The sequence below is a fragment of the Camelus dromedarius genome, chromosome 34, assembly GCF_036321535.1.
Source record: "Camelus dromedarius isolate mCamDro1 chromosome 34, mCamDro1.pat, whole genome shotgun sequence".
In the NCBI taxonomy this organism is placed as follows: Eukaryota; Metazoa; Chordata; class Mammalia; order Artiodactyla; family Camelidae; genus Camelus; species Camelus dromedarius.
In genome coordinates, this window is record NC_087469.1 from 8,376,641 (window position 1) to 8,402,383 (window position 25,743).

Genomic DNA, 25,743 nt, shown 5'->3' on the forward strand with positions numbered 1-25,743 from the left:
GCGGCGCGGTGCCACTGCGGCCTCTCCTCCCTGGGCCGGGCCTCGCCCCCGCCGCTCGTGCCGCCGGAAGTGGGAGGTGTCGCGCGCGGGCCGGCGCTCGACCCCTCCCCCCAGGCTCGGCCGCCCCCTCCCCCCGCTCCGCCCGCTCAGGTGCGTCCCGTCCCTCCCCCCTTCCCTCCCGGGGGCGCGGCGCGGGAGGTGTGTGCGGGGTCGGCGCGCGGGCTGGGGGGCTGCGGCGCGAGGGGATGGGGGGCGAGGCGGGGGGCGTGGAGGGAGCTGCGGGGACGGGGGCGGGGGTCCTGGCCTAGAAGTGGGACGGGGGCTGGCAGCCGGGCGGTGGGCAGAGGGCCAGGTGCTGAGGGGCTCTGGCCGGTGGAGGCGGCCAGCTGCGCCAGCCCCTTGCGGAGGGCGGCCGCGGCCACCAGCGCTGCTTCCCCCCATTGTCCCCTTCGCGACCGTCCCCCAGTCTTCCCCGAGGACCCGTCGCTCCTGGCGTCGCCGTCTGGCTGGTGGTCGCCGCCGGATTGCAGTGCGCGGCTTCCCTGGGCACCTTCTGCTTTCCGCTCCCCACCGCAGCCTCCTGCCAGATGTCCCTTGTCCCCCTCCTCTCTGGGCTTTCAGCCACGGAGTTGCACGTAGGACCCGTGCCCTGTGGTTCTTCCGTTTACCGGGCACCAAGGACCCCTGACCCGGGCTCTGCTGGGGCAGGACATTTGCATCATATCTGAGCGAGCAGGAAAGGCGACCTGGGGCCCATTTTCTCCTGGGAGTTTGTGTGATGGGGGAAACTGAGGCACAGAATGTCTCTGGCCTGGGACTGAAGTGTTGACACAGCCCAGTCTCCCTGCCTGCTCTGTGAGGGCCAGAGATGTGCCTGTGATGCTGTTAAAATAAAAACAAGAATTTAAGCCCATGTTACGCCCCATGCCCCCACCCCCAGATACATATATTTTTTATCATTTCTCTTCATCATAGAGGGCCCTGAATTTGTCCTGTAACGTAAAGAATGACCTTTTGATCTAAGAAAATCATCTGTCCCAGTTCCCTTACTTGGATTACCCTGTTTTTCAGCGTCTCATTTTCATACTGGGGTAACCAAGATTCACATACCCTTGCACCTCTGTAGTAAGTCTGGAAGAGTCTGTACCTTCCTCAGTCAGTGGTTGTCAAATTCTTCCCGTCTGTGGGGAACACAGGAAAAGTGAAAGATCCTTTGATTGCCCAATAAAATATTGGCTTTTCTCTCACACACGAACACCTCCAAAAACATTCACTTAAGGCAATGAAGAATGCTTTTAATGTAACAGCTATAGAGTGATTTTAAATGACTTGTTACTAGGCCCCAAAATACAATCTTTGTAAGTGATGTTAGGCAAGGTAGGTATGTGCACCATTTGGAAGAGTCTCACAGACTATGTGGTCTGCTGTCTGTGAGACTGCATTTCTGCCTAAAGTGAAAAAGCTTTGCACAGTTACATGTATACGGTGATGTTTGAGGATTGATGTCCCCTGAGACCTGTCGCAAGTAATGACCTTTTTAGTACTCTACTACAGAATACTGTTAAGTGTTTTCTCCTGGAGCCCAGCTTTTTCTTTGTGTTTCGTTCCTGTTGTGACTCTGTTGTATGGACATCCTGAGGGGGAAAGATCCATTTGCTTTGAAATTTTGGAACTTGTAGCCTGTATTTTGTTTCTGAATGAACAGAGCATGATGGCGGCACCTGAGGTGGCTGGCGCGGTGGCCACCGCTCCCAGTCCTCCGGAATCCTCTTCTAGTGCGTGTGCTTCCAAATCAGACGAAGGTCTCCCAGATGGTCTAAGGTAACGTGTGGATTGCCGACCTGCAAGGTTTCATTTGGGTAAAGGGCTTTGGAGATGGGCTTCTTCTGGAAGTGTCGTTGGCCTTTCCCCTTTTTGGCTTTAGTGGCATTGCACTAGATTAAGCTTTTTAAAGCTAAGGATTATCTGATCTGTATTTGTGTTTCTGGTACCCAACCCAGTGACACCCAGCAGGCATGCTAAATGTTCATTGAGTAAATAGGGGCCAAACTCATTTGAAAATGCAAATATTTCCCACCTTATGTTTATTTAATTATATGTCTTTTTATTATATCTGTATATATGTATTTCATTCTACATTATATACATGCACGTAGACACATATATATGTACACACGTATATTTATATGTAGTTATTTATCTATATCTGCCTATAGATAAATAGATAGCTTTGGTAATATGGCTTACTGCCTCATGTATGTATTTTGCCTTCCATCTAAATTCTTTAGGACAGGAACTATGATTACCCAACCCTACATTTTACCTAGGTTACAACATTGTACTGGGTTAATGATATATCCTCCTTCAACTCTTTTGTAGGGTACCTAGCACCTAAGACAATAGACAACACTGTTCTCACAGCTTTATATGTGTTAATACATTTAATTCTCATAACAGTCCCAGGAGATAGGTGCTAATACTGTCATTCCCATTTATAGAGAGGCTAGTAACTTGCCCAAGGTTACCAAGCTATGTTGGAGTCAGTGTTTGAACCCAGGCTTGTCTGACTCCAGCATACTTAATAAATATTTGTTGAAATGAAGAGAACTTTGTTAGTGAGGCATAGTGGAGAAAATGTGAAGTAAACCTAACCATAAACTTGGATCTTCATTTTATAAATAAAATCAGCCGCATACTACTGGTAATAATAAGAGCAGCTAAGCTTTATTGAGTGTTTACTGTGTGCCGGAGCCAAATGCTTCATATGCTTTATCTTATGTAATCCTCACAATAATCCTGTTAGGTAGGTAATATTATTTCTGTTTTACAAATGAAGTTCAGCAACTTACCTAGAGTTAAACAGCTGATAAATAACAGAGTCAGGATTCAAACCCAGCTACTGTCTACGCCCAAATTTATAATTAAGTGTCCCCCACACCCCACTTAATTCCCAGCGAGGAGTCAGCTTATAGTGTTTATAAAGATTTTTATGTTACAAGATGCTCTCTGCATCATTTTATTTTGGACGGGAAGAACTGTTGAGGTAAGAAAGGCACAATGACCTGGAGCCTCAGTAAGTGGTAGTTTGGGGGTACTTAAGTGCATCAGTTGACAGAGTCAGATTTATTTAAAAAAAAAAAGGCAAGGAAATTTAACATGATTTGGTCTTTATTCCTGGGTGAAGGACTCAACAGTTGTGAATGTTGGATGTCATTGTAAATAGATTTTGAAGATCTCTTTTAAAAGCAGTGTGTTACATGGTTGTGGCAAACAGTGAAACAACTTCTGGTGTTATCCGTGATTACTTGACACTTGTCATCTGGGATAACATTTCTACTGGCAGCTTCAGTTTTGGATGAAATTTGCCTACTTCAGACAACTTGAAGGGAAGATGCTATGCTCTGGAAAACTGTTGGAAGAATCTAAAAAGTGGTTCTGGTCAAAGATCTGTATAATGAATTTGAATGAAAGTTATTTTTGTGAAATAAAAGTGGAATAAAATAATATTTTATTCATTAAAATACCCTGTGTAGCCAAATTAGTATATGTACTGAAATGAAATATTCTAACACTAGGCTATTTCATTTACATCCCCAAAAGTTATTAAAATTTACTCCCCTCAAGTCTCTCCGCCACAATTTTTGGCTTTCCAGAGTCTTTTTTGTGTGATCATTTACTGCAGACTGTCTTTAAAACCCAAATTCTTCACCACCACCCTGTACTCCCTGCATGTGGGATAAAAATTACTGGGTGGAAACTGAATTCCTTTTCATTCTGATTATTTGGGGGTGGGGGTTATACAGTCTAGTTTTGTTCTTCTAGTGGTTATGGTAAAGCCATTATGTATTTAAGCCTCTTGAAGATTGGGTGAAGAGAGAAACTTTTTATCTTCTGTTTTTGATAGCCCCAAAGACCCCGCACAGAAGCACAAGAACCCACCTCTGTCGAGTGTAAGTAGCCAAACGATAACCAAGGAGAGTAACAGAAATGCCCATTTGGAACACCCAGAGCAGAATCCTGGTTCATCGGCAGGCGACACCTCAGCAGCGCACCGGGCGGTTTTAGGAGAAAACTTGATAGCCTCAGCCCTCTGTCTCTCTGGCGGTGGGTCTCAGTCTGATTTGAAGGACGTGGCCAACACAGCAGGAGAGGAGGGGGACACATGCCTCCGGGAGAGCCTCCACCCTGTCACTCGGTCTCTTAAGGCAGGGTGCCATACACAGCAGCTGGCCTCCGGGAATTGTCCTGAAGAGAAGTCCCCACAAGCCTCCATCCTAAAGGAAGGTAGCAGGGACACAGGCTTGGATTTCCGACCTGTAGTGCCTCCAGCAAATGGGGTTGAAGGAGTCAGAGTGGATCAGGATGATGATCAGGATAGCTCTTCCCTGAAGCTTTCTCAGAACATTGCCGTACAGGTCAAGTATCAAGTTTCTACTACTAAAATGGAATTTGGGCTTTTGATTTATTTTTTTGGAGGGCAGGAGATATTTCTTCATAGTTGGTGGAGAGCTGCTCTGTCTCTCTCTTTTTTTTTTTTTACTGGCAACTCTGATAGTGCTTTCATACGGTGCTCTGTAATAACTTCATTGTAGTGTTCAACCAGTAACAGCCAATGTCCAGTCATGGCGACTGGGAACTTCATGACCTACATATTACCTCTTTCACTGAGGAAATGACGAGTGTAAGTCATTAGCATTCACGTTTCCCATCTTTGTCCTTGCAGGAGGAATCCTGGTTAATTCTCTGACCGACATCTTAAGACATACAGTGTATCCTGCCTTCTAGTGACTGCTGTGCTTTGTCATAGAAGGAAGGATTTGGTCCCTAGGTTGTAGGGGCCCAAATTCTTACCTCAGTCTTGAGGCTGAGATCAGTTGTTGGGTCTTGATCAGGTTATTTTGTGGGATAAACGCTTAATGCTGTGTGGATGTTAGTGTACACCTGGCAGAACTACAACTCTCTTGCTATGAAACTGATAAGGGGAAAGAGCAGAAAGTTAACTCCTTAGTTACTTGTGACAGATTTCTAGGTGAAAGTGCCAGAGTACTTTTGCTTCTTAAAATGTCTTTGAACCTTTCTGAATGTAATTGTTTCTTTCTTTATAGACCGACTTTAAGACAGCTGATTCAGAGGTAAACACAGATCAAGATATTGAAAAGAATCTGGTAAGTATTTGAACTGTCATTGTTGACATATGAAGCCATTAATGCAAAAGATCTAGAGTCACATCATCTCAGTTGGAAAAGGTACAGGAATCTCCTTTATAAAATCCCTGACAGATGGTCTGCTGACTTCTGCTAGGTCGCTTCCAGAGATGGGACGCTTACTACCCGCGAAGCAGCATGTTGCATTTTGAAAATAGCCCTTACTGTTAGATCTTATTGTGAGGAGGACAGAACCACTAAAACTTCTTGTTATAGTTCTCTCTTGAGCTTTGTACAGTAAATCTAAATCCTTTTACTTGTCAGACCAAAATACATTTGGAGTTTTTTTTTAGTGCCTTTTCTTCTTACCCTGCAAGTCTGAACTTTTCCAGGTAAGACATCCCCAGATGTTTTAACATTCTTCTTTTCTTCATAGGATGTATTTTTCAGTCCTTTCATCATCCTGGTTGCTGTTTCACCTAGACATGGTCCATCTTCTCAGGGTTTCTTTTGAAGTGTGATCCTGAGAACTGATGTAATGATGCACATACAGTATAATTACTTCACAGCACAATAGGACTCTTGTCCTCGCTCTCGTTCTAGACACTGTTTCTTAAGCTTACCTAGGCTTATTTTGGCTGTCTTGTCACAGTGTTGAGCTTTCAGTCAGACTCCCTCAAGTCTTTTTCCTCTGTATTGTTTAGTTGTGTCTTCCCATTTTATCCCTAGGTAACTGGTTTTTAAAACCTTAGGGAACTTTGTTGTTGTTAAAGTGGTCCCCTTGCTCCATCCTTGGCATTTTGTGGCCAAAATGTGTGTGTATGGACATCTAAAAGTCTGTTTTTCAAGAGGAAGGATAATGCAGGGAAGGGCACTGTAGGATCAGGAAGAGGTCTTTAGGGTAAGATGTGTTAATTGGGTGAAAATAAAGAGGAAAACCAGATAAGAAAGTGGATATTTGATGCAAGTTGAAGAAATTGAGGGGCAGTGGGAAAGAAGTAAGTTATTGGAGCACATTAATCACATGAAACCAATACGAATTTTTAAATAAGGAGTAGAACTCAGGAGTTATTTATAGCAAGTGAGTAAAAAGATCCTAGAGATGAGAGGCTTGCTGGAGCTGTGCTGGGTGAGAACCAGGCGAGAGGAGAACCTCCAGGGAAAGGGGGAGAAGTCACCTCTTCTTGAGCACTTTCTCTGAGCGCTTTACGTAGAGTATTTATTTGGTCCTCACAGTTGTAAGGTGGGATTTGGATGACCATATAGCAATTGAAGGGACCAACTAAGAAGTTGTAACTATGCTTAAGCATCAGTCTGAAGCAGGGGTGGAAACTGGCAAGCACTGGGCCAAGAGAGGCCCAGGGTTGTGTTTTGTTTGGCTGTGTTCTTTTGGATGGTGTTGTGGCCCACATGCTTTTGAAAGGGCAGTGGCACTAGGCAGATATTAAGCTTGGTGGCAATATAAGGAACTTGGCTCCTGTTTTATTTGCTACCCTTTTCATGCACTTATAGTCATTGCCCACTGCCTGCATTTGAAATTGTGACTCGTGATTCTTGGAACCAATTCGCCACCAATGAAACGAAGTAACAATGTGTAACCCTTTGGCTTGTTAAGATAGATGAATTGGATCAAGTAATTGACTATGTCTTAAAGTTATCCATTTGTATGTACTAAGAGTATGTACCTTGAGACATCTTTCCATGAAGCCTAGTGTTTTTTCCCCTATCCTGTGTTGTTAGAAAGATGCATTATGGACAGAGAAGTTACCATAAAAAAGTAAAGAGAGAAGAAAAGAATCCTCTAATCTATTAGTTTCATCAATTGGTTCCTAACCTTTCTTTAACTTTTCTTAGGTTAAGGTTCTCTTTCAGAATCTTTGGAAAACTTTGAATTCTCATCTAAAAATTTTATACACACCTACCCATAAACCTCAGTTTCAGAATCCCTTTGAAGATGCAATGCTAAGGAGTCATCTGTTTAGAGCCTTGGTCACATTTCAGTACATAGACTAAGGACTAGCTGATCTCAAAGCTAAAGTCCCATTTTGAAAATTTATTTTTTATTGTCAGTGTGATAAGTTTTTCCCCATTCAGTTCTAAAACCTTTCTTTTCTCTGAAAATAGTTACTGGGGATTCGGTATAGCTCAGTGGTATATAACGTGTGCTTAGCACACACGAGGTCGTGAATTCAATCCCCAGTACCTCCATTAAAAAAAAAAAAAGGTAAAAAAAGAAAACAGTTATTGTCTACTGAACAAATTCAGTTTAATGCTCTGTGTACATTTTACTTGGGCTACCTGATATCAAATGTGTTTTACGTACCCTCTAACTTAGTGTCCCTTTGGAAGGTAATCGTTACCTTTCTTGCTTTACTGATGTGGGGAAGGCAGAGCGAGCTGTGGCCCTCAGAAGCTTTCCTTCTGCTCCCTACTTTTTATGTGAGCTTGCTGATTTGCCCAATCTGAATACCAAGTTCCCCAGACCTCTTTGGTGGGTCTGTCAATTTTTAGAGCTGCTGACCTGTAAGGAGTCCTGTTTATGGATGCATTTTGAGTAGGTATCTGTTCTTTGTTTTCATTTGTTCTTTTTTTCTCCTAACGGATAGTAAAATACCCTCTTTCTCTTATTCCGCAGAGCTGGGATTGGCAAACTTTCCCTGTAAAGGGTCGGATAGTAGGCATCCCAGGCTTCGAAGGCTGCCCGGGCTCTGCTGTAATTGCCCCTCTGCTGTCGCAGTGCAAAAGCAGCCAGCAGGCCGCCAGGCATGGCTGTGTCCCTTTGAAACTCTCATTTATAAAAACAGGTGCTGGCTGGATTTGGCCCACAGGCCAGAGGTTGCCGACCCCTATCTTAGTGCAGTGTTGTGCGATAAAATTTCCTTTAATGATGGAACTGTTCTTTATCTGTGCTGTTCAGTATAGTAGCTGCTAGTCATCTGTAGCTACTGAGCACTTGAAATGTGGCAAGGTGACTGAAGGTCCAGATGTTTAAATTATCTTATCCTAATTAACTTAAATTTACATAGCTAGGAGCATGGCTTGGCAGTTCCAGTATTGGGCACTGCAGCCACAGAGCTCTCCCTGGTGCCCTGAACAGGCACATGGTGAATGTTTCTTGCAATTAAGTTGGGAGATTAAACTTTTCTTCTGTTGTTACCAATAGGATAAAATGATGACAGAGAGAACTCTGTTGAAGGAGCGTTACCAGGAGGTCCTGGACAAGCAGAGGCAAGTGGAGAATCAGCTCCAAGTGCAATTAAAGCAACTTCAGCAAAGGAGAGAAGAAGAAATGAAGAATCACCAGGTATTCTGCTTATATTAAAATTGCCAATAAATGAAGCTACAGTCCATAATCAAACTTTAATTTTGTTTTCAAATTAATAGAAATAAAAAAGCAGTATTTAACTTTTTAATTGTTATCATAGAATTTTAAGGATAAAAAAGAACTTTGAGGGCATCGTGTCCTGAACTAAAACAGGAATAAGAGTTTGGACAAGATGCCCTCAAGATTCTTTTTTATCCTTAGAATTCTATGATAACCATTAGAAAGTTACCATGGGAAAAAATCTTAAATTAGAAGAAAATTTAGGAGAATATTTGCATACCTCAAGTTCAAGAGTTCATTTCAATCCAGACAGAAACCCCAGAAGATGTAAAAAAATTTATTATATATAATTTACTTATATATAATTAAAGGTTTTGGTATGGCAATGAAAAACAGTGAAAAGATCAATGTTAGGCTGAGAGAAAATGTTTATAGCACATCTGATGAAGGGGTTAAGATCCATGACATTCTGAGATTCCTACAAATTCAAAGTAAAAGCCAAATAGTCTAGAGAAAAACCAGGAAAGGTTATTGTATTAGTTGCCAATTGTAATAGTTTCCTGTTGCTGCTGTAACAAATTGTCATGAATTTGGAGTTTAAGACGACACAAATTTATTATCTTACAGTTCTGTAGGTCAGAAATCCAACATGAATGTCACTGGGCTAAAATCAAAGTATTGGAAGGGCTGCATTCCTTTCTGGGGACTATAGGGGAGAATGCATTTCCCTGCATTTCCAGCTTCTGGAGGCTGCTTGCATTCTTTGACTTGTGGCCCCCTTCTCCATCTTCAGAGTCAGCAGCTTGCATCTCTCTGACAGTTCTTCCTTATTCACATCTTCCTCTGATCACAACTGGGAAAATTTCTCTGCTTTAAAGACCCATGTTGTGGTTAGATTGGGCTCACCCAGGTAATCCAGGGTTATCTCCCTGTCTCTTTTGCTGTGGAAGGTAACATTGGTTCTGAGGATTAGAACATGGGCATTTTTGTGAGGAGGGCGCTAGGGATTGTTTTGCCTACAACAGTTATCAACAGTAATTCACGGAAGAGGAAAAGCATATGGGTAATAAATACATGAAAATAAACAGCCTTACTAGTGTTGATCCATTTATACAGCAGGTATTTTTTGAGTTCCTGATCTAGGCTCTGAAGATTTACTGAACGAAACATAGTCTCTCCTTTCATTGAATGTTTATTCTAGTTGGAGCAAACAGACAATGAAAACAGTAAAAGAATGGGAAGTAGTGAAATGCTCATTAAAACTACTAGATACCATTCTTTCCTCTTTCCCAAGAGATTGGCAAAAATGAAGTAAGTTGTCAAGGGTAAGGAAAAATGAACTCTTTTCAGACATTGGCAGAGAATGAACTGTTATGACCCTTTTAGAAAAGATACTAGGAATTGTCAGTGAAAATTTAAAATGTATATATACCCTAATCTAACAATCTCATTATTAGGAGTCTATCCTACAGAAGTAAAAGGTTTTGTATGAAAGTATAGACATGTAGAGTGTTTATTGCAATGTTGTTTGTAGTTACAAGAAACCTGGAATCAACCTGATGGACTCTTACCAGAGGGTGATTGGATAAATTGTATATATACATATCATGTCGTGTTATGCAGCTATTTTTCAGTTTGATCTATATTTACTGACAGTATGTCCATGTCAAGTGAACAAATCAAGATGCAGAATAATGTACATAAAATGACCTCATTATAAAAAAAAAAAAGCAGAGAAATATGTGAGTAAGTACACATGTATCTGTGAGAATGGAGAAAGTTGGGAAAACGTGGTACAAAACAGTTAACACGTTGATTACTTTATGGGTGGAATTGGTGTGAATTAAGGGTGACTTGACTTTATCATTTTTTAATTGTTTGACTTCTTAATTACAAATGTGTGTGTGTGTGTATACATATATACATATATATATGTAGTTAGATAATTTAAAAAGGACAAAGGTAACCCCTACACATAATAAAGAACCATAACAAAATAAAGCAAGACCATGTTTGCTGAAAGTAACAAACTCCCACCCTATGCAAGAATGCCTTGCTCAGCAGTCTTGACAGGTGTTCGTCATTCCGCCTTTATTTGAGCACCAGTAATGGAGAGCTTATTGCTTCACAAGGCAGTAAATTCCATTTTTGAACAGTTGTGATTGTTAGAAATTCTTTCTCCTGTTGAATTGAAATCTGCTTTATTGTAACTTACTCCCTTATATCTAAATACTGGCTTTTGGAACTACTCATCAACCAGGTTCCTTCAATTCAATTCAAACTCAATAAAGTCAGTATGTTAACTGTGATAGTTGAAGGTAAGCTTCAGACCAAAAGAACTAATTCATTTCCTTCTTTATTTGTGTGTGACTGTAATTGTGTGGGACTCAGGAGATATTAAAGGCTATCCAGGATGTAACAATAAAGCGAGAAGAAACAAAGAAGAAGATAGAGAAAGAAAAGAAGGAGTTCTTGCAGAAGGAGCAGGATCTGAAAGCTGAAATTGAGAAGCTTTGTGAGAAGGGCAGAAGGTAATGATGCTGTTGAGAATATAAACCCTGTATGTATATGTATGTTTGTACATAAGAGGCTGGTCCTGTTTGTGTTTTTAGTTTCTTTTCTTTCGGTCTAATTTTTATTTGAAAAACAAGTGCACAAATTAAAATCCTCCAGTGACTTTAGCTTTTTCAGCACCCAATGTTAAATTTTTAAAAAAGTATTTCAGGGCCTCATTAATATGTTGAAATAATAGCAGCTAATTGTTGGGTCCCAGTTATGATCAAGACTTTCATATATATCCAACACCTATTTCACTTGCTTTATCTGACATTTTACAATTCAAGCTATGAGACTACTTTGATTATATTTATGTTATTCAGCACCAAAAGCAAATTTCAAATAGTAGCATTGTAAGGTGTTTGGAAAGAGTTATTTAATGGATCTGTGTCCTCTTCTGGGTACAATAGTATGACTAAGGTGGGCAGAGAATTTGGTCATATTTTCAATTTTCCAAGTTTCGCAACGTGACCTGTTAGGAAATCAGAATAGCTATGAATACTGTGATTTTATTTAAATTCTACTACAATGTATTTTTATTTATCAAGAAAATCTTAGCTTGCTAATGTGTCTGAGAGCTAAGTGAAAAGTAGCAGGCTCATTTGCTAAATCATTTCCCAAGTATGAAAAATGATAACTGTGAAAGGACATTTTGGAATAATTGGGAAGATCTGAATATGGACCACATATTAGATAATATTGTATCAGTGGTAAATATTTTGGGTGTGATTATGGTATTATGTGATTATGTAAAAGAAAGTTTCCTGTTCTTAAGAAATACTTGCTGAAGTTTTAGGGATTAATTATCATGATGTCTTATAACTATCAGATGGTTTAGAGGGAGAAGTAAAGGAAATATGGCAAAAAATATAACAACTGGTGAATCCAGATCCAGGCATGTGTTCATTGTACTATTCTATTCACTTTTCTGTTGGTTTGAAATTTTCAAAGAAAAAGTTGCAGGGGTCGGGGTAGATATAGGGAGGAATTAGCCAGGCAATAAATAGGGAAAAAGACATTGCAGGCAGGGGGCCTACAGGTGAGAGTGGGTAGCAACTGAGACATGAAGCAGTGAGGAATGAGGCTGGTGAAGTAATCAGAAGATAGATCACAGAAGGCTCATATACTGCATTAAGGAGTTTGGTTTTTTCCCCTGAGAGTGAGAGACTGAAGGATTTTAAAGAGGAGGGCGGGTATCAGAGGATGAGATTTGCATCTTATTTATTTTTAATTTAAAAATTTCTTTAATTGAAGTATAGTGGATTTACAATATTATATTAGTTTCAGAGGTACAACATAGTAATTCAAAACTTTTATAGATTGTACTCCATTTAAAGTTACTATAAAATATTGGCTGTAGTCCCTGTGCTGTGCACTGCTATATCCTTACAGTGTATTTATTTTATACATAGTAGTTTGTACCCTGTCCCCAGTCGTGCCCCTCCCCACCCCCTTTCCCCACTGGTGACCATTTGTTTGTTCTCTGTACCTGTGAGTCTCTTTTTGTTTTGTTATATTCATTCATTTTATTTTTTAGATTCTATATGTAAATAGTAATACGGTATTTGTCTTTGTCTGACTTATTTCACTAAGCATAATATTCTCCAGGTCCATCTGTGTTATTGCAAATGGCAAAGTTCCATTCTATTTTATGGCTGAGTAGTATTCCAGTATGTGTGTATGTCTGTGTGCATGTCTGTGTATGTGTATATGTGTATATGTATATATACACATACACCACATCCATTTTAACCATTCATTTGTTGCTGGACATTATCTGTTGCTTCCATGTTTTGGCAATTGTAAGTAGAGATTTGCAGTTTAGTTAGATGATGATGTCAGTTGGAAAATGGATTGGAGAGTGTAGAGGACCAGTTAGGAGACTTACCTGTCAGAGCCTACATTAGAATAATGGTGGTCAAAACTGAAGCAATGCAGTGGGGAGGAGAGAAGTGAACACATTTGTAAGATGTTAGTGGTAGCACTAGTAGGTGGGCTGGGAAGAGTTAGGGTAACTCCTATAGGGTTATTTTATAAAATGTCTTATCCATTTACCCATTTTACAAATTTCAACTTAAATTCTACCTCCTTTATGAAATCTTCCTTATCCATTTCTTCCTGAATTAATTTGTCTCCTCAGAACACCTATCCAGCCCTCTGCCCATTTAGCACTTACTTTTATATTATAATGTACTCTACATTTTTTCCTACCTGTGTATGTCTTGGCTGGCCATTGATATCGTAAGCCTCTTGAGGAGAAAGACTAGACTCTCTCTCTCTCTGTATGTATTTAAAATTAAAAAAAATTCTTCTGTGTTCTTTTATAACATTTAGCTCAGTACTATGTATCTGGTAATTATTTGACAAGTATTTGTTGAATCACTGGATAGGAAATTAAGAGAATTTCACATTGATGTTATATAAAGATGAATTTACTTAATAGAAATCTGCTAAAGGCTTTGTGCTGTTTGAAGGTAGTCACTTTTTAATGTAATGATAATTTTTAAAGAAGACACCCTTTTTTTGAATTGACAAAAAAAAAAAGACCAAATATTCAGTTTAGTCATGTATTTTTTTTCCTCCTTGATTCTTGGATGCTTTATAATGGACATTGTCTTGCTTTTGGGGGACACTTTCTGGTTCCCAGCTTGCATCCTTCAAGAGTTTTGCTGGCATTAGAAAGGTGAGTCTTCCATGCCAGTTCCTTTCTAGGGCTGAACTTCTTTTTAAACTCCCTGCCTGTAATAGTGACTCATCGAGAATGGCAGCAAGTAGGGCTCTTTGGGAATAAAAGATGGTGAACTTGTGCTTCAGGACATCATCAGTTGATTCATAGAGAGAGCTTGGGACAAGTAGCAGAAACATTACAATATCAAGCAAGATTCTTCTTTTTTTAAATGCTCTGAGTTTGCCTGATGAACTCGTGATGGAATGATGGGTAAATAGCAGATCAGGGGAGTTAATGTTGGAAGCATTCCTTTGGATATGATACAAAAGTTTATGTTAAATTGGAATTGACAGGATGCATGAGGATTCTTTTGGGAAATTTCTCACCAAATGCTAGTATATTTAACTGGTATATTTTGAAGTCCTAATAGTTTGTCTGGCAATCAGTAAATCTAGTGAGTATTTCTTGGGTGCAAAGCAGTGAGTCAGACTGTTGCAACATCCCACATTTTGACCACAGCCTTCAGTCCTTCCAGCTTTCTGTCTCATTCCCAGGAAATGTACACTTTGACCACATCAAGTCCTCTTTCTTGTTTATTGACTTCATTCCATTTTCCACCAGTCTTCCAGCTCCTGGGGAGTATTTCTTTTCCTAGCCAGCCTAGATGTGCGGTCCATTACTTGAATTACTCCCTAACCATTACCATCAATTCTGTTGATGCTTGTTCCGTTCCTTTCATTTTTCCACAGTGCTGCAGTCCTGAGTCAAGTCAGCCACCTCACCTCTTTATTCTTATACTTGGGCTGCTCACTGCTGCTGGAGGAAATCATACAACCGTGTGTCTTGGGGCCCGGATAAATTTGACTTCCAAAAACACCTGGATCCTCAGGGCTCCCTCTTCCTTTAAGGGCTGTCCCTGTTACCTCTCTTTCTGAACTTTCTATGTCCAGTATTTCTCTCCTTAGTCTCAGAAGATGATCTTGCGTTTTATTTCACTGAAAAAAATAGGGGCCATCACGTAAAACTTCCTTCAGTTTCCAATCAGCAGATGCATCCATCCTTTCTTCCTGCCCTTGTATCTGAGTCTAAACTTTCTGCCTCTGTGTGAAACCTGTTCCCTCTTGCTTCTCACTCTTCTCCATTAAGCGGCACCACTGTCTCCTCCAATCCTAAGCTGAAGAACTGAGTCATTGTAAATTCCTCCCTTTAGCGCCTCTCCACCACGTCTGCTTTACCAAGTCCTGTACATTCTTAACATTAATGTCCTTTGCTCTCCATTCTCTGCGCCACTCTTAGTTCAGGTTCTTATCAGTTCTCCTAGCTTTCTGAGGTAGGCTGCTGTACTTCCTTTGCTTCCAATCTCCCTCCATTCTCATTTGTCTGGTGCACAGCTACCCGAGAAATCTTTCTAAGATATAAATCTGATAATGTCATTTCCCTATTTAAAATCCTTCATAGTTCTTAGCGTAAAGAACTGTATTAAGCTCTTTGGTTTAATATAAGAGGCCCTCAAATATCTAGTTCCTGTTTAGGCCCCTAGCTGTATCTTTTACCACGCTCCCAAACACTATGCTAGTTTATACCTAACTACTGCATAGAGTATCCTGAACTCATTTCAAATACAGCCCATATCAACTGCTCTAGAAAACTTCCCCAGACACTCCCTTTATCTTCCCCCTCACACACCCTGACCATTTTATTTAGATGACCCTCCTCTCTACTCATCTTGTGGTGTGTATACCTTTATCATAACACACTTGATGGTCTTTTTTGTTTACTGGAATGTTCCCCCATTATATAGTTAGCTTCTTGAGGGCAATTATTTCAATTATCTATTGCTGTCTTTTTTTTAAAAAAAGAGTAAACATTAGTGTCTTGAAACAACAACAATATTTATTATTTCTTGCAATTCTTTATGTTGATTGAGTCTCAGATGGACGGTTCTTCTAGTCTCCATTGGAGTCATTCCTGTAGGTGCAGCTACATGGCATCTGGGGCTGGGATATCCAAGATGGCTTCATTCATGTTTCTGGTGCCTTGGCAGGGACACCTGGAAAGCTGGGCTCAGGTGGGACCCGGGGATGTCTAGGCCGTTATGACTCTCTGTCTCCACACTGTCTCAGGACTTTTTCCTCTCCAGGTGGTCTTTCCAGCCAAGGAGCCAGGCTTCTTACTTGGTGGCTCAGGGCTCCCAGGGCTGCAAAAGTGGACGTTTCCAGGCTCTCTTAAGGCATAGACTTGGGACGAGCATGGTGGTACTGCTGTGGCCTTCTGCTGGTTAAAACGAGTCACAGGGCCAGCCCAGATTCAGTGTGGGAGGGGACTATGAACAACATAAGCACAGGAGGCCTGGTTCATTGGGAGGCTCCATCTTTGGAGATTTGCTACCACAGCAAGGAACACATCTTACTTGACTTTTTCTGCTCAGCATGTAATAGGATATTTTAGATACGAGAAATCACAGAAGTTCTGTAAACAGGAGTAACATAATTGGAGATGTTTTAGAAATATGCAGGGTGAATTATGGGGAGAGACAGAGGCTGGGACATCAACAAGTAAGCTCTTACAAGAAAGTGAGTTTATAAGAATCATTGTAAGACTAATGGTGGTGGAATGAAAAGAAAAAAATGGATTCAGGAGGGATTGGCGTCTGATTATTTTAAGGATTAGGACAGAGAGAGAAGTCAAAAATAGCTTCACTGTTTGGACCCTGGGTAACTGTGTGCTGCCATGGACAGTAATTGGTAAGTAGAATACCACTTCTAAATTTTGATGGTAAAATAATACTTTTGATGATATGGGACACTCGAGTGAAAACTCAGCAGGCGATTAGATATGGGAGACTTGAATACAGAAGAGATGCTGTGTCTTCCTTTCGAGTTGACTGACTGCATCTAGGTGATAGTTAAAATGATAGAAGTGAATTTTCTGTGGGAAAAAAGTACAGAGTAGGGCTTAGTCCTGAACTTGGAGGTACAACTGCAGTTTGGGAGGAGAAAGAGGAAGATAAGTCAAAAAGAATAATCCAAGAAAGAAAGGGGTTCCATTTAGAATAGTAGTATATGATTTCAGAATGGAGGAGATGGTTAACAGTGTCAGAAACTATAGGATAGTAAACGAGAACCAGGTCTGAATAAAGGCCATTGATAATTATTGAATGTAGCCAATAGGGATTTTTAGGCAGGGGGATTAGGTTATTGGATTTATTTTCCCCCCAATAGTTTATTATGAAAATTTCAAACATTCAGAGAAACTGTAGGTATTGTACGTTAACACTCACTACCTAGATTCAGCAATTAATGTTCTGCTAAGTTTGTTTCAGCCATATCTTTTTCTGTATCCACCCCTCTTAGTTTTTTATGCGTATTTGAGTAAGATGTAGTCATCAGTAACTTCACCTCTAAACCCATAAACATGTATGTTATTAATTAGAAGTTAATATTATTTGTGTTTTTAGACTTCAGTATTATCTGTGTTTCCTTTTTGTGGTAATAAATTATATATGCAGTTTTATATAAATCTTAAGTGTATCGTTCATTGCGTTTTGACAAACGTATGTACCTGTGTAATTCAAACCCCATCGAGAGGATACACCATTAACCCAGATAGTCTGTCACACACCTTCCCAGGCATTCTCTGTCCTCACTCTCCCAAAGTGCTTGTTGTTCTGATTTTCTCACCATAGTCCAGTTCTGCGTGTTCTAGGACATCACAGAAATGAAGTCATATAATATGCACTCTTTTGTACAAGACTTCTTTCTTTCAGCATAGTGCTTTAGATATTTTTTCATTTTGTCTTTTTTTATTCTTGAGTGATACTCATTTTGTTACTAGACCACAGTTTGTTTATCCATCCTCCTGTTGATAGCAAGAAGCAGTTTCCAGATTTTTGACTATTATGAATAAAGCCACTGTGAATATTCAAGTGAAAATTGTTGTCTGATCATATACTTTTATTTCTCTTGGGTAAATTCCTAGGAGTAGAATTGCTGGGTTGTAGGGTAAATACATGTTTAATTTTATAAGAAAAGGCCAGACATAGTTCCAAAGTGGATATACCATTTTATACTCTACGTACAGTGCTTGAGAGTTCTGGTCGCTTCATATACTTGCCATTCAAGTGGTTGTGCAGTGGTATTTCATTGTGGTTTTAATTTGCATTTCCCCAGTGACTAATGATATTGACTACTTTTTCCACGTGCTTGTTGGCCATTCATTTATCTGTTTACGTGAAGTGTCCTGTCAGATTTTTGGCCTCCACTCCTTTTTTGGGGGTTGAGGTTTTGGCTTTTTATTATTGTGTAGTAGAAGCTCTTCGTATATTCTGAAAAGAAATCCTTTGGTAGTTACATGTTGTGTGAAAAATTTTCCTCCACTCTCTGCCTTAGCTATTCACTTTAGAATTGCATCTTTTGATGAACAGAAATTTTAATTTCAGTGATGTCTAATTTATCAAGTTTCCCTTTATGATTATTGCATTCTCTAACCTAAGAAACCTTTGCCTACCCTGAAGTAGCAAAGATGTTCTCTGTTTTCTTATGGAAGCTTCGTCATTTTAGCTTTAATGTTTGTGTCTACAGTCTACCTCAAATGAATTTTTGTGTATGTTAAGAAGTAGAGGTTGAAGTTCACTTTTTTTCCGTGTGGATATCCAGTTGTTTGGCACATTTTGTTGAAAAGATTTTCCTTTCCCCATTAGGTTGCTTGATACCTTTGCCAAAAACCAAATGGTAGTATGAGTCATTTGTATAAGTACTGGGTCTTTTCTGGGTACCGTACCAATCTATTGCATTGATGTATTTGCCTATCTTTATGCCAGATCACACTATTGCGATTATTATCGCTTTATAATGTCGTGAAGTCTGGTAATGCAAGGTCTTCTGCTTTTTGTTCAAGATTGCTTTGGATATTCTAAGTTGTTTGCATTTACATATATATATACACACACGTATATATTTGAGAAGCAGCTTGTCAGTTTCTATAAAAACAAAAATAAAACTGGTGAGAACACAGTTGCTTTGAATCTATAGATCAACTTGGGGGAAATTGACATCCTAATAATATTGAGTCTTCCAATCCATAAATATGATATATCTTTCTGTTGATGTAAGGTTTTTATTTATCTTAGCAACATTTTATAATTTTTAGTGTACAGGTCTCACACATCTTTCTTTACATTTTTAGAGAAATTTATTCCTAAGTGCTTTTTGTTCTTTGACACTATTATAATTAGGATTTAAAGTTTTTAAAATTTTCCAGTTGTTTCCTGCTGGTATGTAAAATAAAATTTATTTTTGTATATTAACTTGTATCTGCTGCTTTGCTGAATTCATGTATTAGTGTATTGGTCGTTTTATAGATTCCTGAAGATTTTCTACAGAAACAATCATGGCATCTGTGAATATATAGTTTTATTTTTTCTCTCAAATCTTAAGCCTTTTATTTCTTGTAAATATTATTGGCACTGGCTAGAACTTCCAGTACAGTTTTGAACAGAAGTAGTAGAGTGGACATCTTTACCTTGTTCCTGCTCTTAGGGAAAACTGTTCTACAGTTTGCCATTAATTTTGACGATAGCTCTGTTGTTTTTTTTTAATAGATGCCCTTAATCAGATTGAAGAAGTTCAAATTTTGTGAGAGTTCTTAAGATGAATGGATGCTTAATTTTGTCAAATGTTTTTTCTGCATTTATTAAAATTATCAAATGTTTTTTCTTCTTAATTCTGTTAATACAGTGAATTATATTGATTTATTTTCAAATGTTAAACCAATTCTCCATTCTCCACTTTTTCCTGCTCTGGATAACCTTAGCAAATGGTGATGTGAATATTTTTACTTTCAAATATCAGGCCACTTTAAACATTATTTGTATATATCTGTAGTCAGTGCTTAGAATAACACTTCCTGTAACATACCTGGCAGACTGATTTGGGATTTTACTTTTGCCTCAGTGTCCCTTAGCAAGCTTGTCTTTCTCCTCTTAGTCTTGTTCTTGGTTTCTTATCTTACAGAGAAGTGTGGGAGATGGAACTGGATAGACTCAAGAATCAGGATGGTGAAATAAATCGGAACATTATGGAAGAGACAGAACGGGCCTGGAAGGCAGAGGTGAGTTGAGCTGCTATGTGTAAGGCCTTGATTTTGGGGTTCCAGGTGGTGTGTACTTTTGGTACCATATTATTACCACTGAGCCCTTTAAATATTATACCACAGAGCCCCTAGGCATTGTTTTAACCAGCTAGAGGTAGCTTTGTGTATGTAAAAATAAAGTGTTTGTGTGTGGTTTCCTTAGATCTTATCACTAGAGAGTCGGAAAGAGTTGCTGGTACTGAAACTAGAAGAAGCAGAAAAAGAGGCAGAACTGCACCTTACTTACCTCAAGTAAGTACTTTCCAGTTCAGGGGTTTTAATGGCCCTGCAGTTTTGTAGGTTTTTGGGATTTCTTTTTAGGTTTTTGAAACCCTAGGCCAGCTAGTCTGGCACTTACTCTGTCTTCACAGGAGGTCATCTCTGTGTGGTAGTACTTTGTTCAGTGAGTTCTCTTCCCATATTCTGAACTTCCTCACTCTCTGGCTCTTCCCTTTTACAGTTTTTTTTTTTATAGTTTTGTACTTTTTATTGTGTTATTTCCAGTTGGATAAACGGTATCTCTTGTGCTGTCAAGTGTAACAAATGTCTTTGGAGATTTGTTTCTCATACAGTCATTTCTCCTCCTTCTGCCATGAAATGTGGAGGACCCCTGTGGCATTTTCAGCCAGACAAGAACCCTCTCTGCGGTTGGTCCTCTTTCTCCAATGCTTAGCTTACAAGATGCTGGAGTTTAAGTGAGGCAAACAACTTAGAACCTTGGCCTTCTCCTGCACCTGCTCCAGCCTCTTCACTCCAGGCCCATTAGCCAGCTGCTATCCTGCTGTCTCAGAGAGTTAGGAGTCGGGCTTTCTTTAATTCTGTAAATTACTGTTGGTTTCTTGAAAGGTCAACTCCCCCAACGCTAGAGACAGTTCGTTCCAAACAGGAGTGGGAGACAAGACTGAATGGAGTTCGGATAATGAAAAAGAACGTTCGGGTAAGTGTAGTGACGGGCGATCACTGAGTCAGAGTTAATCTGTGCTTAAACACTGCAATAGGGAAGGACCTTTTGCACTGGCATGTAGGGCCTGTTCTACCACTCCCCTTGTTTTTCTGCTGCAGGATCGTGCTCTTTTGTAGAGAGGCTCACTGTGCTCAGCAGTAAAAGATAATTCTTTCTTTTCTCTCTTTTCTAGGACCAGTTTAACAGTCATATCCAGCTAGTGAGGAACGGAGCCAAGCTGAGCAGCCTTCCTCAAATCCCTACTCCCACTTTGCCTCCACCCCCATCAGAGGTAACAGTGCTGCTTTGGGGAGGCTCCCTTTCTGTGTCGGCGGCCGAGCCTAGAGTCTTTCACTTGTTCTTTTTATGAAGATATCGGGACCATCCTTATTTGGTACAAGAAAGAGTTGCTCATGGATTTCTGCCCCAGTTTCCTAAACCTTCGTTTTCTTCCTTTCTCTCTTGTCTTCTGCCTCTTCCCCTCTGCAGACAGACTTCATGCTTCAGGTGTTTCAGCCCAATCCCTCTCTGGCTCCTCGGATGCCCTTCTCCATTGGGCAGGTCACGATGCCCATGGTCATGCCCAGTGCAGATCCCCGTTCCTTGTCTTTCCCAATCCTGAACCCTGCCCTTTCTCAGCCCAACCAGCCTTCCCCTCCCCTTCCCGGCTCCCACGGAAGAAACAGCCCTGGCTTGGGTTCCCTTGTTGGCCCCCATGGTCCACACGTGCCCCCTGCCGCCTCCATCCCACCTCCCCCAGGCTTGGGCGGTATTAAGACTTCTAGTGAAACTCCCCGGCCCCAACCAGTAGACAAACTGGAGAAGATTCTGGAGAAGCTGCTGACTCGGTTCCCACAATGCAATAAGTAAGTATCTTTAAGAATTAATTAAAAAATGTTTTTCAGAGAAATGTTTATGGGCTAAAATGGGAGAGGATTCATAGATCTTCCCCATGAGTCTAGCATAGAATCTCTCCCCCTGAACATGTATCTTTCTTAGGGCCCAGATGACCAACATTCTTCAGCAGATCAAGACAGCACGTACCACCATGGCAGGTCTGACCATGGAGGAACTGATCCAGCTGGTAGCTGCGCGACTGGCCGAGCACGAGCGAGCGGCAGCCAGTGCCCAGGTGAGAAGAGCTGGCAGGGGACTCAGACCTGCTGAGATGTCGGGGAAGAGGCGCGTTTCAGAGCAGTCGGGGGTGGGAAGCAGCACTGTAGCCAGGGGTATCTAACCTGCTTTCTTCCTCTGCTAGGCTGGGAAATAAATGATTTCTTTTTGTTAAACGCTCTGTTACTCAGACGTTCTTCCCTCACTCTGACAACGTTTCTGCCCACAGCCACTTGGTCGGATCCGGGCCTTGTTCCCTGCTCCGTTGGCCCAAATCAGTACCCCAATGTTCTTGCCTTCTGCCCAAGTTTCATATCCTGGGAGGTCTTCACATGTAAGACTCTTTTCTTTGCTGGGGGTGAGGAGGGAGTGGGTTTATAGGTGGAGTGCAGGAAGGAGCCATCATCTTAGCAGCTGGGTTTGTTGACAGCCCCATCTGGGAAAATGCAAGAGCTCTGTATTTGAACTTTTCTTTCTTTTGTAAAATCTTGTTGCTGCATGGAAATAGTAGATGGAATCATGGGCATAAAAGGCAAGGAGATCAGAGGTTCCTTACTCTTTTGATGGTCCTGCCTCTGCTCTGCAGGCTCCAGCCACCTGTAAGCTGTGTCTAATGTGCCAGAAACTTGTCCAGCCCAGCGAGCTGCATCCAATGGCATGTACCCACGTGCTACACAAGGAGGTGGGTGCTACATACCTTCCTCATTTTCCACTCTGGCTTTTAGACAGCTGAGATGATTTAATTTTCTTGAACACTTTGTAGTGTTGATGCTCGTCATTAATGTCTAAACATGAGCATAAGGCTTTCAGTAAATTGTGGCTTCTACACCAGCAGCATTCAGAATACCGGCAGCTAGGATCTCCCACCTTCCTTCTATCCCATCCCCTGTAGGAGACTGGGCTGTATAAACAGTACAGACTAGAACACTGATAGTCACTGTCTTGGAAGATTGACAGTAAGGTATACATAGCTATCCATTGTTTCAGATGTCCTACTGCCAGGAGAGTTTGCTTAGATGAGAGGAATGGAACAGGAAACCTGAATATGAGATTAGTACCTCTATTAACAGAATAGTGTGAAGGCTTGCCTATTAGAGATGATCTTCACAAACTGACAAGTTATTCCTCTCTCTCATTATGTTACCAGACAGAGAGAAATCTCTTAGCAGCAGGGATGATTTCTTTTTTACTATTTTGTTTTATTCATTTTGTTTTTCTAAGAGGGAGAAATTGAATTTACATTGAAATTTTTGGTAAGGGAAAATCCTGAATAAGATTCGAAGTTGATGGGTTTTAAGAGGTGGAAACCCATCTCAGCCTAAGTGGATCATAAGGTGTGGAGCAAGCCTAGATAGTCAACAAAAAGCAGCTTCCTACAATTGCTAGCTGATTGTTAATGTTTCCTGTAAAAAGAACAGGTTCACCTGCTCTAAAGGCTCTCTGGGAGGTAAGAGCCAACGAAATAGCCTGTCTGGTCCCCCACAGGGAGCTGTTCTGACTTAGTAAATGTTCCTTAGACCTGTCGAACCTTAACGGCATTCTCTTCGCCTCCTCTCCATCTTTCCAGGTCATCCTGAGGTATGTCTTTCTTTCTTTCCAGTGTATCAAATTCTGGGCCCAGACCAACACAAATGACACTTGTCCCTTTTGTCCAACTCTTAAATGACGGACCTGACTGGGGAGGAAGAAGAGGAGAAACTGATGTGAACAGGAAGCACGGGTTCAAGATTTCTAAACCTCTATATTTATACAGTGACATATACTCATGCCATGTACATTTTTATTATATAGGTGATGTGTGTATAGAAAGTCTGTATTCAAATGTTCGTAAATGAAAGTATGTATATTATGCAGAAATGGTCTGTCCCCCTCACCTTGCAGTTCCTTCAGGGGAAGCAGATTGTAGGTAAGATGATGTTTAGTTTGGCCTTGAAATTATGATATTCCTGCCTAGGGCTGTTTTCAAACACAATATAAAAACCATCTAGGAAACTGCTGTTGCTTTAAGGCCATCCTGCTTTGATTTGGCTCAGCCTCTAGTCCATTTTCTTAAGGCTCATGTACGCAGATTTGAACCCTGGTGCTCACCTGCTGTCCAACCAGATGCCTTGCTTACTGAAGCCTCCGGAAGCCTCAGTGTGTTGTTCTAGCCCCTCTACTCTGAATGGATAAAATGAGATTGATGGAGGAAAAAAAATGTAACCCTAATAGTTTGACTTTTCATTGAATATTTTACTGTGTTAACACTCATTATCTGTACATAGACAGTAAGTTTACAGAATATTCTGTTTGACGTCAGCAAAATTCACAGTCCAAGAGTAACAACATAACCAGGTCCCATCTCCCCCATGCTTCCCACAAACTTCTGTGCACCCTACTTCCTGGATAGTCATCTCTTTAGAAACTAGCACAGCTCACAGGTCTTTCCTGGGCCAAGCCATCCTTTCCACCAGTGACTTGGCTTCTGATCAAGCTCGGACAGACCAACATCGTGAAGTCCCCACCTCTTCCCCTTCACTTCCGGTCTCTGAGTCTAGCTATCCCCCCTCCCCCCTGAAGGTTAAGGCAGTTGGTTCACGACCAAGCGGTTTGGTGACCTTGGGTGAGCTCCAGGCAGGCACTGGGGTGAGGAGATGTCTGTGCAAAATTACTTTCAGAATGATCTTGAGATACGAGTCTAAATTTTTGAAGCAAGAACGCTATGGAGACATCTTTCCTGTCCTGGGAAAAATGGAGACCAAAATGACATGAAGAGGGAAGGCTGGATTTCCAATTCATAAGCCATTTGTTCAATGGATAGCTATCTGGAACCGGATCATTTTTCCACCTCTGCTTATTGAGCACTTCCAGTTTCTAGGCTGATACCTGGGAAAACTGTGTTTCTATTAGAACTTTGAATCTTTTCCTATCCTCTTATCTTTATTCCTAAAGGAAATGGCTTCAGCTCTCTTCTCTTTTGGAATTAAACAAGTACAAATTAAGCATTAACTTTTAAAAACTAGCTCCAGGGGAAAGATATTATTATATTACCAACAGCTGAGTTTTTCCCATTCTGGGACCTGGGAAATAGCAGTACATGTCAGTGTAACAGAGACTTTTCCTTTCAGATCCAAATGATTCTCTCCTCTCTGCTTTTGTTACCCTTTTTCTTTGTCTTTCATCCTTGCCTATCAGCTCATGAACATATTCTCTCTTCTCTTGTCTTACTTGCTCAGGTTTATTGACTGGTACCAGTATGAGGAGCTGGACTTCCTGGGGTCCCCTTGGCATCTTGTAGGGTGATTAAAATGGCCTGAGTACTCCCCACTGTAGAGGTCAGACAACCCACTTTCTTTGGTTAATGAAATAATAATGTCTCCAGTTTGGTAGTTGTCATGAACAGGGAATGTGGCAAAATGGAAGACCACTTCTTTTGTTCTTTTCATCTGAGGTGGGGGGATTCATTTTTTATCTTGTACTCTTCAGATTTTACCTCCCCTCAACTTTGTAGCAGCCTTTGGGCCACCTATAGTATTTTTCAGTATCCCTTGAAAATTTAGAAATTAGAAATGGGTGTAAAGAATATTCTGTTTCTTTTTCCACAAATCTTTGACACCAAAGGAGTAAAGAGAAAAAAACAGGGAATAGGGGGGCCTTAACTGCTTCCTAGTGAGAGGCCCTGGAAAGCCAGCAGCCGCAGGACCGTGTGGTGGAGGGTGTGCACGGGAGCCGGGCCTTGTCAGCACTCTTCTCTTTCTTGTTCAGGGTCAGTCCGAGAGCAACACTTAAGTTTTGGCCGCCCTGGTCCTCCCTTCTCCCTCTGTCCACTGCTTGCACTGGTAAAAGCCGTGCAGACCCATGGGAATGGCCCCTGATGCAGAGTGGA

At 40.9% G+C, this 25,743-nt stretch overlaps 1 protein-coding gene across 3 annotated transcripts; it reads left to right on the forward strand.

Moving 5' to 3' along the window:
* The first annotated feature begins 62 nt into the window (after nt 1-62).
* On the forward strand, nt 63-23,870 carry RNF214 (ring finger protein 214). Of its 3 annotated transcripts, none has more exons than XM_031443619.2 (15): nt 63-150; nt 1,706-1,821; nt 3,905-4,415; nt 5,106-5,165; nt 8,308-8,448; nt 10,861-11,000; nt 19,705-19,801; nt 19,986-20,074; nt 20,669-20,759; nt 20,959-21,057; nt 21,255-21,631; nt 21,765-21,897; nt 22,108-22,212; nt 22,465-22,560; nt 23,479-23,870. In XM_031443619.2, exons 2-15 carry the CDS (start codon nt 1,709-1,711, stop codon nt 23,542-23,544), a joined length of 2,118 nt encoding a protein of 705 aa, XP_031299479.2. In that variant the 5' UTR covers nt 63-150; nt 1,706-1,708; the 3' UTR covers nt 23,545-23,870. The 3 variants fall into 3 exon arrangements, with proteins under 3 accessions (XP_031299479.2, XP_064338151.1, XP_031299481.2); XM_031443621.2 differs by having other exon boundaries at nt 65-150; nt 3,905-3,950; XM_064482081.1 differs by lacking the exon at nt 22,108-22,212.
* Nucleotides 23,871-25,743: the final 1,873 nt, after the last annotated feature.